This window comes from Phalacrocorax carbo, chromosome Z, assembly GCF_963921805.1.
Source record: "Phalacrocorax carbo chromosome Z, bPhaCar2.1, whole genome shotgun sequence".
In the NCBI taxonomy this organism is placed as follows: Eukaryota; Metazoa; Chordata; class Aves; order Suliformes; family Phalacrocoracidae; genus Phalacrocorax; species Phalacrocorax carbo.
Genome location: NC_087548.1, coordinates 12,790,028 through 12,804,377, shown reverse-complemented (window position 1 = coordinate 12,804,377; position 14,350 = coordinate 12,790,028). Strand labels below are relative to the sequence as shown.

The window sequence follows — 14,350 nt, the reverse complement described above, 5'->3', positions numbered from 1 at the left end:
GTGAAGGTTATGGTTGAAATAAACATCACCTGTGTCTGACAATGCGGCTATTGGACTAAAATACAAGAATGAAGTAACAAAGCCAGTGGCTGTAAATGTACATGAGCACTGAAGCTCTACCACAAAGGCTAGCAGAGCAGAACAGTCTGCAAAAGACTGCAAAGCAAAATTGAGCATCATTATCCTGATCACACAGGAGAAAAAGACAGATTAAGAATATCTGATGGCTTGCCTGAGACTGCACTGACTCAGAGGCACAGCAAAGAGAACAGGCCTTCTGAGACTGTCAGTCCAGCACCCTGTTCACTGAGTTAATGCCTCTTGCTGACCTGATTAGTTAAGCAAGGCCCATAGCCCAAACTGAGCAATTACACCAACTGCCTCAAGTCTTATTAGTATGCAGCTAGCTCCAGGCTTGAGGGACTGCATGCACCCCAGGATGGGAAGAGAATTCAAAATGCCAAACTGGAAACACAGTCCAAGGAAGATGGATTTCTTTTTTTTCAAGAGGGGCAGGTGCAAAGTGCTGCATTTAGACAGCAGTGAACAGTCATATACAGGATGGGAAGAACAGCTAGGACACCCTGTTGAGGGTGCCTGGGGCTGATTTGTTGCCCACTGGAAGCACCACTAGTCGACAATACAGGAAAATAACAAGCTGCTACCATCCCAGCATGCAAAAGCAGCAGCACTGCCTGCAAGGCAATGAAAGGCAAGGGCTAGATGAAACACCAGTATTTAACTGTGGGTTTTGTATATCCAGACACAGACCAGGTGGAGAGGGGTAACCAAATGTCACTTATAAGGAAAGCTGGGAACAAACGGGAACCAGTAAGACGGGGAATGGACATAAGAAAAGCATTTTACTCTTATAAAACAGGAACAATTTGTTCTCCATGCCCATGCTGGTAGGACAGGTTATAACAAGCTCAAATTGAAGCAAGAAAGAATTGGAGCTGGAAAAAGGGGAGCGTGTTAAACCCCCAAGCCCCAGTGGAGGGGTAACAGTGAAACACAGGGAAGAAAGCTGCTTGAAGGAGATGTGATGCAACCTTCACTGAAAGCTGCTGAAAACCAGTTAAACACCAGCCAGAAACAATACACCTGCCCTTGCCTTAGGCCAAGTGTGGGACTAACACAGTAATCTCTCCAGGTTGCTCAGACAACTTTTTGGGCTCATAAACCTCTTGAGGTCTGAAATCTACTGCTGCTCTTTTAAAGTTAAACAAAAGATGCAAAAATAATCGCTTAGAGCTGAAGAGCAACAGTTTATCTGATGTTTCCAACTAAACCACTTGGTCTTAATAAAAAAATAAACCATTATCTTTACTTACAAATCCTGTTGTGTGTGTATAGGTACAACATTCATACACACACGTACATGCATACATACAGTACATACAGATAAAGCTGTATCTATTAAGACAGGAATGTAAGCATACATCCAGAAGTCTGCTGTTCAGGAACCGACCAAAGCCCACCCTGCAGGCACAAAGTGGCTTAAGGACTGTCCATGCCATTGCTAAAGCTTTTGAGATCTTGGGAGATACTGCACAATAAGGGATTGAATTGTGTCAAGGACAGTGCCACAGAACACCAGAGGGGACAAACACAGAAAATCAGGAGTGAAGAAATGGTGCATCAAGGAGGCAGCCACAGGAGAATCAAATGACTACCCTCAAGGTAACAGAAGCAGATGCATGGTGGGGATTTACTACAGGAGATAAAACACACTCACGCTGGATACTCAGGCACTTTTCCTTTGAAGGCAGGCAGATCACGAACATATTCATTGTACAGCCACTTCACTTTGAAGTGTAAATTCATATAGTCTGCACTTTTACACAGTCTGTGTTTCTCATGCTCTGTAAGGAAGGAAAAAAAGCAGTTAGGTCTGAATATACCACTATCACTGCATCAGGCACAGGAGGGTCTTATAAAGCATGTCCATGTATGCACTGGTTTTGAGGATGAAGCAACTATATAGCCACAAAATCTTCATGACACATGATTTTGGCAGCAGGCAGGGGTTCTTGGTGGTTGACTGTTGGGTCAGTCAACTGGGTGGTTGACTGGAGTTTATCTCTGTAGCTCCAACTAATACTTCCACTTGTTAAAGAATTTTTGGTTGTCAAAGCAATAAAATAGAGCAATCTCTTATGGACTTTCCATTTAACATATGACAGTCCAGATTCCATATTTGCAGGAAACAAATCTAGAAGAGCAAATCTGTTCATTCCTGGATATAAACAAAGGCAATACCAACATGTTACACTACATCTCCTAAGAGAAAGAATAGAAAGAAAAAAGTTCTTTAGAGTTCAACAGTGTGATTCACAAGCAAGTTCAAACAAGCTACACAGGAGCTGGAGCCTTCCCTGATCCCCAGTTCAGGAGAAATTAATGACATTTCTCGTTCAGAATGCAACTGTTTTCTTGTTTGTATTGCCTTCCTGAGCACAGTCCACTGAAGCGTCCCATGGATATCTACTTGCTGCTAAGCCTCTTCCTCCTGCCAGGTTTCATTATGTTTTTGTACCCAGGCTATGTTGGGACAATGTAATTCCTTCCTGTACAATGCACATACCCCCACAACACGACCGACCCTTCCCACACACCTATGCTGCAAAAGCATTTGGCATACTCAGAGCTATGTTTCTGAAGAGGTCATCTCCCTAGACCCCTGGCTCCCCTTTCTCTCTCACAAGAAATGTACGCTCCATGTCTTTGCTCTCAAGGTCCTTTGCAGCCTACATCCACACTAGCATCTTTCAGCAGTTGACTCCCACCCCTGATCAGCCCATGACCCCTGTTTTTAAACTACTGGTTAATTTCCCCCAAAAGCATATCAACACTTTCTCCCATGCCATGCCTCATGTGCTTACACAGGCAGCTCCTTCTACTCTACTGCTTTTCTTTAAAATCCTACTTGAAAAGAATAAAATTAATTCCTTTTTCATGATGCTGAGAGGACTCAGGAGCCAGCTTTTACCTGTACTGCGATCCTGAATCATCAGCTGACCAGTTCTGTGCCACCACCCCTAGTGCTGCCTATTCCATATCCATCTATCGTCTGCCAAGCTTCAACAACATGAATATTTGTGCCAGGCTTCTTTGTTCACTCTGGCACCACAGCAAGCCGTTAGTCCATGACTACAATGTGAGGTATGAGACTAAAACACATATGATTTTGGCTTAGACTCAGGGTTTTCTTTCCTGCAACTTGACTTCAGACTCATCTTCCTAACTTTTATGTCGTCACCTCACTATTCATGTAACTTTCCAAGGGCATCACTGCTGACATGTAGACAGGATCCAGCTATGTTAAAAAGTGGACGTCTTTCTAACTTTGAACGGCTTTAATCTAGGACACAGGTATAAGTATCCAGTAACTGTGTAGATATATGCACATGTGAGCAATACATGCTGCAGATATTCATCACCAGAACGTACATCTTCATGATACAAAATGGCCCCAGCTTTCTAATCAGCTCCTGACAGACAAGCTTGTCTTACAATTTCTCATCTATTTTAATGGAAATGTGAATTCTTGCAACTATTTCAAAACATGTAGAAACTTCCACATCTCTCTCGAAACTTCAACATGCACAAGAAAGGCCAAATAAATTATGAATTAGCCAAATAGAAACACAAAAAAGCGAAGAACATTTCATGCATAATTATTCCATAAGCCTTGCCAGTTCCCAAGCAGTGGAACACTCCAGTGGGTTGTTTGCAAACCTCTGTAACAGTGTAATATAGATTTCCTTCCAATTCACACGTAGCAGATCCACCCGGATACAATTAAAAAAAAAAGAGAAACCCAACCTTTGTTTTAAAGAAATTAAAACACCCAATATCTGACAGACATAGTCCCCAGGGGCGATGGTTTGATGGACAAATTACTTTACACATGCTACCATTTCACACGTACATTACTCTCCACAGTGAATTTGCTTGTATTGGAGCCAATGCAAAGTCCATTCATGTTTTACATTAATAAATCTAGTACCTTTCATGAGCGCTAAGGAAGTATGAGTATACTCAGTGTCTGAATTGCTGACCTCCCTCAAGAACAACTGCAGAAGAAAATGCAGAGCTCTCTCTGCAGATCTAAACATGGAAACAAACAAAGCAATAACCACACTCACTCAGCTCTCTGAGACAGCGAAGGAATCAATGGACAACTATAACTTCATTAACTTTGATATGAGCTGCCACCCAGGTTCTGTTCCCATATGGGGAAAGAGCTGTTCCTGCAGAGGGAGGGTCTGACTTGGAGGTAAGAAGGACTAATATCAGATTTATTTCCTCAAAATTAAGCAGTGCACTAAAAGCAAGTCATTCAAGCCTTTTCCTGTTTTTTAGGACACTTAAAACATTACAACGCTGCAGAAGAGGAAGACGCAAAGCAGCCAGAGAAGCATAAGCCCAAGGACTGCTACTAGGACTACCTAGCCATCTAAGCAGTAAAGGAGAGGCTTGACAGCAAGGAGATAAAACTACAGGAAAGTAAAAGAAAGAAGGAGAGGTCTTACCACCATAAAAGAGAACTTTACGTATGCGAAAGAAAGGTGGGGCTTGTGACAGAGAAAAGACAAAAGTGAACTATAACAACTCAAACATGGTGGAGGACAAAGAAGCCAACAAAGCCCCAAACCCCCTCATCCCCAGCAGCACGTGCCAACTGCCTTTCCCCCTTCAACGAGCCCTGCATGCTTTTGATCAGCTGCTTTCTTTGTGAAGGGAAATGTTTAAGAGCACTTGAAGGTGACATGGAGACACATTGGCCAGAGACATACTTTGAAAAATCCATTTTAGAAAAAGTAAAGTGAAGAGCATTAGAGCCATCAGTCTCAGCACATTTCTGCTCCACTTTATAACCTGGTGGTGTTTAAAGAGCTTAGCAGCAGCAACAGTGGAAGAGTGCACAGATATTTTGCAGCAACTGCTGTGTTTTATCCTAAAAAGACTGCAGAGTTCTGTAAGTCTCTCACATTTTCTCAGCAGATTTCATCTGCAAACGGTCTCCTCCAGAGAAGAGCTTTTAGGGTCACCAGGGCCATATTATTAAGGCATTAATAGGGAACTGCTTCCTAGCAGCACACTTTCTAGTGTCATGTCCGGTTCTATTTTTCAGGCAGAGAACAGGACTTCCACCACATCGTTAATCCATGGATTTTTTTTCTTGATTGTCAGCCTACTTTCCATGGCTTAATTTCTAGCAAATAATGCCAAATTTCTGCAAAGAAGCTCTAATAGGTACTGAGGCTGTTGAAGCATTTTCGCTTTAGACAGCTGGCATCTGTGCGTGCATCTGATCCCCCCTCCCCTTATTAGAAGTGAGAATGCGGCAGAATGATTTATTTCAATCCTGCCCGCCAAGTCTACTCGGTCTGTCTTCCTATTAGAGATGCTTCCAATTTACAACTCTCCTAATGCTGATGCATCCAAAATAAGATGAACCATTGCTGTCAAGGATGACATTGATTTTCTATTACTGTCCCTTAATGTCTTCCTAGCAAAGGAAGAGTGAAGCCCTCTTTGCTTGGAAAATTTGTGCTGTCTGGGTCACAGAGGACAGCAAGAAAACTAGTAACTCCAGTTACCAGTGGGCTCACAAAGAGGTTATCCAGCTGCTAAGCACTGGTCAGCGTCCCAAAGGTGGAGCTAACTGTATCACTTGGAAAAATCATCCTCTACACTACAGTGACGCCAGGGTAGCATGATCTTGCCAGTCAAGTCTGGGCCACACAACATATCAGTCTGATCTGTTTTACTCTTGGGTTGATGGGGAACAAGGGATGCTTCTCAATGCCCCATCCCACACTGCCTTTGCCAGTGAGGAGGGAGGGGCCGGGTCTGCTGTTCATGGTGCCCTGAGCTGCCACTGCTTTGGGGGACAGAGTACACAAAACAAGCGGGGTAGATCCTGGAGCTTCTGCTGTGTCTCAGCAGCTGAGTCTCCTTAGGGGAGACAAAGGCATAACATAGGTCTGCAGTGCACTTGCTTTCCAGCGGTCAATCACACTGCTGCCATGACTATTGCTACCAGATGCTGAATGTATTTTAAATAGAAAATAGGTGTTTAATTTTTATGGTTTGGACATTTTGCACATTAGCAATCTAACTGTTCAGAAGGTGCCCAGAGGACACATGCAGCAGCATCCACAGGCTTTCAAGACTTCTGATACTGAAGCCCCTGAAAACTGCAATCTAGGTATAAATTAGTATTACCCCTGTTGCCTACAGGGGTAAGCTCCAGCTGGAACAGGCACAGTTAGCTGCCACCCATGGAGAAAAAGGAAAACAGCTCATGCAGCCAGGTACTGCCCTCCAACTCAGAGAAGCCATCTCCCACCTGAGCCTCCCAACTCTCTTCCACCCTGCATACTGGAGAGCAATGTGGAAGCATCAGGCTGGAAGGAGGGAGGGGTCAGTTTCACACAGCCAGGCCCGCATTCTTTCTACACCAAAGCCATTGTGTGGCCTTTAAGCTAGGAGAAAATTTACTCCCACTGCACAGTAAAGGGCCAGAGACCCTCAGTTCTCACCTCAGCCAGGAGGGAAAGAATAGAGCCACACATGAACTATAGCTCTGACCTCACCAGGTATTCTCCATCAGATGTTATCTACAGCTTACTGCCTGGGACCCAGCAAAGGGGTTCTCACCCAGAACTGCTCAGTGTACTGGGTACCATCAAAAAGCAACTGGAGTGACTAGTCAGAATAGGAGTCTCCTAAGCAGACATATCCTCCTTTTCTGCAGCAGCAGCATGGTCTTCCGTATCTTCTTTGCAGATCTGCCCATCACTGGCATAAAACTACGGAACACTAAAGCTAATATTAGCAACTACATCCAAAGTGCTAAAACTACAGGTAGCAGTTGAAAGTCTTTGCCTACTCACAACTACAAACTCTGTTAAGGAGCATGAACTTACCACTTGGTGAGGTGCATGAGCTCGTGTTATCCAGAACTTAGAAAGAGAACATAAGAGAAAACCCCATGAAGAAGGTTAGGAGCAAGTATTATACTCTGGGTTCATGTGCACATATTTCCACAAAACAGATAAGCTTTTGTTGCAGAAAGCTCCTGATGCATACAGATCTTGGAGCACACCAGAAATGTACTCAGGGATTACTCCACAAACTGGCAAAGACCAGAATATGAAACTCAGTAGAGTTAAACTGATAGAGGAATTAGCAACTCAAACTGAGAAATTACAGAGCCAAGAGCTGAGGAGAGCAAATCTAATCATCATCCTTCACATCGCTTAATCTGTTTCCTTTAAACCCTTTTTTCCTCTCATTAAAAAAAAAAATGCAGTGAGCTAATCCAATCATCTGTATTTAAAATACATGTAGTAAGGTGCCTGTAACTGAATTATTGTAAAGCTTGTTATAAAGGTTACCCTCATGGGTTTCTGGAGAGCAAAGCAGTGAGGAATCATACTTGCCTCAAATAGAATTTGGCCCCCTGAGGATTTCCTGAATATGTATTTGGAAGAGACATACACCAACACAGGCTCTACCACTGTTCAATCCTCCTGCAGGACTTGCACAACTAGAGTACAAATACATGTACCATTCAGTTTTTCAGCTTTCATTCCAATTGAAACCTTCCTGGTCCATCAGCTGCTTGTGCGTCCACTTTTCTCTCCAAGAAATGCTTGGAAGAGGGATGGTCTTTCAGCAAGTATTTGCTCTGCACTGATGAAATCACAGGTGGAAACATTATGCCAATCTTTGTCTTAGGAAGCTCACAAATGACCAGAAAGGATGCTAGGAAAAGCTAAAATAAGCCAAGATTCACCAGGCAGGACAGAGGCAAAGGTGACATGGTATGAAATGTGAACAGAGAAAACCTAGGAGGCAAAGTTAACTTGGGCACTGGCAATCAAATAAAGGCATTAAAAAGAAGGAAAAAATCAATCATGTCCCCTTTTGACAGTCAAATTCACACACACAATCAATAACCTTTTTGCAGCTAAATTTTGGATGCAACAGGGAAAGGGAATCTTAGGAAAGTCAGGAACTACACCTGGAGAAATCCAGTTCTCATGACTGCTGGGAAAGGTGGCAGATATAGCACTTTCAACACACAGATGAGCAAACTTCATTACAAATTCCTGAGGCTGAGTACATCAGGGTAAATGAGGACAAAACAGAAAGGGCAGCCAAAATGGTTGCAGGAGCAAACAGTTTCTAGAGAAAGTGAACATGAAGTTATCGCAGTTGCTTTATCTTTAACACATGAGCAAGCAGTGACAGTCACTATCACAGTTAGTAGGTCTTGGTCCTTCTTCCCAGTGTCTGTTCTTACATCAACGTAACCTCACAAGACAAAGGCACTGTGGTGTACAAGCATATATAAAAAGTTTGTAACACACAAGTGAGAACATTTCACCCAGAACTGCAGCCTGCTGAATTCAAGCCTAGAGCTGGCAAAGGGTATCCCCCCACAGCACAGTCTCTACCCTGTTGTGTTGACAGAGACTAAGAAATAGATGGAGTCAATCCTCTCCACTTACAGAGCAATTGAAGAGCAAAATGCAGGAAACTGTTAGCTGGCAGCAGGTTTTTTCTAGTAGTCTGAAGTAAAAGCCTAATAGGCTGTCACTCTATAAGTCAGCCCAGGTCAAACTGGGGGCAAATGGATTGAGCGTAATTTTGTGAGTGACCAAAAGCAGTAACCTGACTTGGTTTTGGAATATGAGTAAAGCTAGCATGCCATAGGCAGCACTGGCACTTCTGCTTTACCACAATATCACCTCATAGGTGATCATAAAGCCTAATCCTGCAAAATACTGGGAAAACAACTGACACCACAGCTGCAGAGCTAGTGGGAACTGCATTCTCTCTGACCCTTGTAAGAAGCTGCTTACACTGTGCAAATGAGTTTATAGAACTAAAATCAAGTCCAGAAACCGTAATCAACCACCAAAAGAGCACTGCAAGCAGCAGAATTCCTTTCTGGGAGTTTGCTGGGCTCTGCATGTCTAACACATTTTCAGAAAAAGTAAGAATTCTCCTTTACCAGGAGTCTGGTGGAATTATGCAAATATTAATTCAAAACAAAGACATCTGCAGCAGGATTTATTCTAACAGCATGTTTCTGCCAATGGCTTAGACTGTCTACACTGTATCATCCAGGGAACTACAGCCATGACACAACCCAGAGTCCACCTACTTCTTCAGCACTTTCTACCATTGTACATTGCAGAAAGAGGCTGCCACTGATCTAAGCCATCATACCCTCAGGCCAACGTGAACTTCTGATTTCAAATCAGCTGGGATGACAATACAGAATGACACACAGGTCTAGAGCTCATGCAGATCTCACTCTCAATGCCCACCCATCAAGCAGCTGTCTACAAACAAACCACTAGAAATCCCTGCTCCAAACAGCGGTGCTATTAATGTGCTTAAGCCTCATTTACACCCAATGGATGGAGAACAAGAGATCAGCAACAAGTCAGCTTGCAGCAGTGAAGAGTTCTCTTACCTTCCATGGCATATTTCATATCCTGGGCAAAAAGGCTCCACATCACCTCCGCGCTGATCTTCCCCACAGCAAGCTCCTGAGGAAACCTGAGGCGACATTTGGGAAAGGCTTTGGCATGTATCAGAGCAAAAGGCTCTTTATTCTGAGCTAAACTACAAGTTGAAAAGCTCAACATTACAGATGCTTCCTTCTCCCTAGAAAGTGGAAATTGGAGATCATGGACTGGACTTTATGGCATAGATTAAATAACCTGAAAACAACGCTGCTGGTGAGACTGGTTTTAACTCAGAAAGCCAGGCCCTGGATGTCTTTCCTAGAAGAGATGCATACAATAATTCTGGGTACGTGATCTCATTGCCCTTGCACCTCTTCCCCTTTCTTCCCCCCCCCTTTTTTTTTGTCTTTTTTCCTACGGTTACTAGGCTGACAGGTGAACATTAATCAGGTGTCCCTACCATGTTAAATCAATGATCACTAGGGCATAACGCAGCTCTTTGTATACAATACCTTGTCAGATAAATCCCTCTCTCCTGCCCTGTGAGACTGCTGGAGGAGTATCCATCGGCTGAAAAGACCAGTTTCAGGTTCCTTTCCGACGCTGTGCCAAACCCACCCAATGCAATCTCCCAGTGCTGCACCGAACACCACATTCCTGAATCACAGCATATGGTGGTGTCACCACGGCACCACTGTGTGTGTTAATGTCATCCCAGAACTGCTCAACATCAGAAAAAACCAAAAGAACTCTCACCCCATTTTCAGGTGCCTCCCTGAGTTCAGGATTGTAATAATCAGGGTGCTCGAACGCCATCGTAACTGAACCTTTTGAAACTCTTCCTTCCCAATCAAAAAGTTATTTATATAGACAGAGACAGATAAGACAGAAAGACAGACAGACAAGATAAGTACTTCTATAAATACACAAGTGACAGAAGAGATAGAAAGCAGTTAAATAAAGCAGAGCACACAGAGATTAGCATTAGCCACACAGGACATGGAAGATCCTTACTGATTCAGGACTGGGGTATAAGAATTCTTATCCTCTTCTATGATGGAAACTATCAAAGTGATGAGCTTGGGCCAGAAATCCAGGTTCCTGATGCTGGGGCCCTGTTCCTCAGGAGGAAGGTCCTGACTTTTGTTCTGGGAAGGAAGCCATTGGAAAACCAGTGTAAATTTAAAGGGGAAAGATAAAGCTGACAAATGCAGATCACCATACAAACTCCAAACGCTTATTAGCTGTGGGCCATTTCTTCCGAGAAGCTTAAAATTATTAACGTCTGCTGGCAACCTGCGTGATCTAATGCAAAACACAGTAACATGCCAAACCATGTTGCTTACCAGTGGCCTCAAACCCAAATAATCCTGTTTTGTCATTTACCATACCAAAAGCAGGTCATGCTCCAGAAAACCTGCTGAGACATCACTTGCTCTAAGCTTGTTCCAAAGACTTGCTTTTTAGGCACCTGGGTTGATGCCTATATCCATGTTGACACATTGTGTGTGCATTACTGCAGAGTGGCTGGTAGAGCTCTCATGGATTTGAAAACAGTTTGTGTCTACGGGTACCTCCTAAGACAAGTGCAGGGCACTGGATGCTAGAATGCTAGAAAACAATACAGAATTTCATTGCTTGAGGTCTATCTACACTAAAGGCGGTTTTCTTGATCAGTCTGCATTTTCTCTAACTAGCTTTTTCTCATTCAAAGCTGCATCAAACTTTCCCTTCACAAATAACTGCTCATGAAATAAAACCGCTGAGGCCAGCAAAACGAATTGCAGTTAGTTAAGTGTAAAACAATTATCACCCTCCACTTTCTAATTAGTGCTCATTAATTGATTACAAGTTTTGCGCATTTAGAAGATAACAAGTCACATAATTTTGATTGTGTGGCTTTTTCATATCAATTAGTATTCTTGTTATTATCTTAAGAAAATCAGAAAATTGGCTTTCTGCCCGCTTGTCAGCTACTCACAGGATCTGTCTGGTACTCGCGACTGTACAGCTCATGACAATTGTTGAAAATGTACTCGTAGGTGGAGTTGAGGCAAGCTTTTACACAGTCCTTCACTACCTGGCTGGCTCGAGGTGGACTCTGCAGCTCTTGGACCTGGCAAGGAGACAACAAAGAGAGTCAAACAAAGCACTGTTCATAAATCAAACAGGGAAAGAACAAGTCCATGGTCTGGGAACTACCCAGGGCTTGGTGGATGTGCTTTCGGTGGCTTGTGCTTTCAGTGACCTGAAACCATGTCACAGGTCACTCTCCCCAGGCATAAACCAGCAGTGGCAACACTTATGTCCCCACAGGATCATCTGGAGCATAAAAGAGATGTTGAAGTGCCAAGGAAGATTCTTCAGAATGAATAAATAAATCATGTGGCTTGATATGTGTATAATCTGAGCCAAGCACACATGATTTCTGCTGAATTTATAGGATTTTGCTATGAAGCCAGTGGGAAATCTTTTCAAACATTGGAAGAATGTGCAACAGACTAGCAGAGCACATTATGTCTGATCTGGAAAGTCTTGCTGAAGACCAAACACTCACACACCTTTAAATACGGTAATTTTTTTTAAAGGACGTCTTTCTTCACAAGCTTTACTGCATTTTAAAGCACACCAGAATCCTTAGGAACATGCCAGCCAATATGCATTCTCCTCTTGCAACAACAGCTCTTTTCATTATTTCACTGTTATGCTGCTTTTAAAAAACACTGAAGGGTTATTTTAAACTGAACAGATATGCAGGCATCACCCTGTGAATAAAACTATAACCTGAGACAATTTTGAAATCATCACTACCTCTAAACATTTTGGAGTATTTCTATACAGCAAACTTTCAATACAGACATATTGTCTGAATGAACACTTTCAAAATAAAGTTCTAAAACACCATTTACCCTAGGGCTTAAAAGTAAAATTTTAAGTACTTCCTGAAATAGCTCAAATTAAAGACTTGCTTTGTTTCTGATTAGGTAAAAATTATTAAGTGACATTGCTAACCTACAACGGTATTTTAAAAGAAGTTTAGAAACAAAAATTAGGAATTAAAAATAATGTCATTACACATTGCTTGAACAATAAACTTAACTACTGAACCAGCACATTAGCATTCGTAACAACTCCCTTGGATTTCTACTGAGAGATCCTACCCCATTTCAGTATCTTACCCTCCAAGAAATAAATTTTAAAATATTTACTAGATAAAAGTTTGAGAAGAGATTGTAGTGACTGATAAATGTTGTAGAGAGTTTTACAGGAAAAGCTTCCTAATGCTATTAACAAAAGTAAATTTACTTCCTAAACCCAGATAATTTTCTTTTTCATTTTTTAAAAAAATTATTTTATGCCATATTTATGACTGAAGAACCCCAAGTCAAAAACAACTTTCACCTTCATGGTGCAAAATACAGTGGAGTAAAGATAAAATGTGGATGTTTATTACATGGTCAGCATATGATGTCCATTTTCCTTATGTGTCTAAAGCACAACGACGTGAAACCATGGTTTGAAAACCGGGAAACCAACCCCTGTAGCAGAAGCTGCAGAGGCCCCATTCCCATCCCCACCCACAACATTACCTTCATCCTGAAAAAAGTAATGCTGGTCAGCAAATCCACTGTAGACTTCAGGTCCTGCAGCCGTTCGCGGCTGCTGGCTGGGAAGTTATTCTGTCGACAAAAAAGGGAAATCCTGTTGGAAAGCACAGTCAGATCCATGCAAGGCTTCAAGCATGTGCTAAATAAGGAAAGCGTCTTGGAAACATTTCCTGCTCAAGAAGCTTGTACCAGTCAAAACAATGCTCAGTAAATAAGGCCTTTTTGCTGCAGGAGCTTATCTGTTTGCTTAATTAAATAGCTTCTCATATGAATGTAAAGTTTGTGGATGCCAAAAGACTGACAACCCTCAGCAGCAGGAAATCTCTCCTTGACTGTAGGAGGAGCAGGCAGGGAGCAACAGCCTCGCCACCGGCAGCCCTGGCCTCTTGCTTGAGGTTGCTTGTGAGGGTCCTTTCCTTTCTGCACTCACCCCTTTGTTTTTGGCTTCTCTTCTGAGACACCAAGGTGTGGTATATTAGCAACCTCTCCAGAGAAATAAACTGGACTGAGAAGGGAAAATGAGCACTGCTCCCTGTAAGAAGTCATAGTAACCCCCCAGTCCCCTGTAAGATCCAATCTGCCAAGATTGTACATATCCTTCAGTGCACCTTTCATTCTAATGCATTTATTTTACATACCCTGCCCACCACCCTACTGTCCACAGCCATAGCTTCCACTCTCTTGGTTCCACTGAAATTAGAAGTCTCATTGTTCCTTCCAGATATGACACATACGTGAGTGTGTGTATGTATGTATGCATCTACATGCATGTAAATGCATGTGCTGAATCCAGCAAGCTTTGCTTCTTGCAAGAAGTGTTCCCTTTCTGACCTCAAGCAGTATGCCCTTTCCTACACTCCCATTCTTTCTTTCCCATGCCCTTTAACAGCATTCATGTTCCTCAGCACGTTCGTACGATCAAGCTGATGTGATTGGTTTTGCTGCAAGTAAAATAGCAAAGGCAACCTTGGATAGTTTCTTCATATTTGCACATTTGAAAATTATTAGAGACAAAGGTAAAAAGAGCAGAGAGGAACAAGTTTTCATTTACTGCTGAGGCCTTGCAGAAAAGTATGCTGTCTCTCGACAGCAGTTGAGTACTGCTGCAGTTCAGCTAACCACTGCGAGCAATTTAATATGCTTTACGGTCATTTGTAGATGCTCATTCCTAGACAACTTGCCTTTTAAGGTTAAGTTGTCCACACAGGGACTCTCTGGCACTCAGGGTGTTTAGCAAAATCG

The 14,350-nt window shown here is 42.6% G+C and overlaps 1 protein-coding gene across 3 annotated transcripts in view; it reads right to left on the bottom strand.

Annotated features, from left to right (window-relative positions):
- UNC13B (unc-13 homolog B) overlaps positions 1 to 14,350 on the bottom strand; it is a 219,221-nt gene that overhangs the window by 41,127 nt on the left and 163,744 nt on the right. For all 3 annotated transcript variants that reach the window (XM_064439130.1, XM_064439128.1, XM_064439129.1), the window contains 5 exons: positions 13,091 to 13,180; positions 11,482 to 11,616; positions 10,515 to 10,648; positions 9,506 to 9,591; positions 1,739 to 1,865 (listed from right to left, as the gene is read on the bottom strand). In XM_064439130.1, coding sequence (XP_064295200.1) covers positions 1,739 to 1,865; positions 9,506 to 9,591; positions 10,515 to 10,648; positions 11,482 to 11,616; positions 13,091 to 13,180 — 572 coding nt within the window. The remainder of the gene's footprint in view (positions 1 to 1,738; positions 1,866 to 9,505; positions 9,592 to 10,514; positions 10,649 to 11,481; positions 11,617 to 13,090; positions 13,181 to 14,350) is intronic.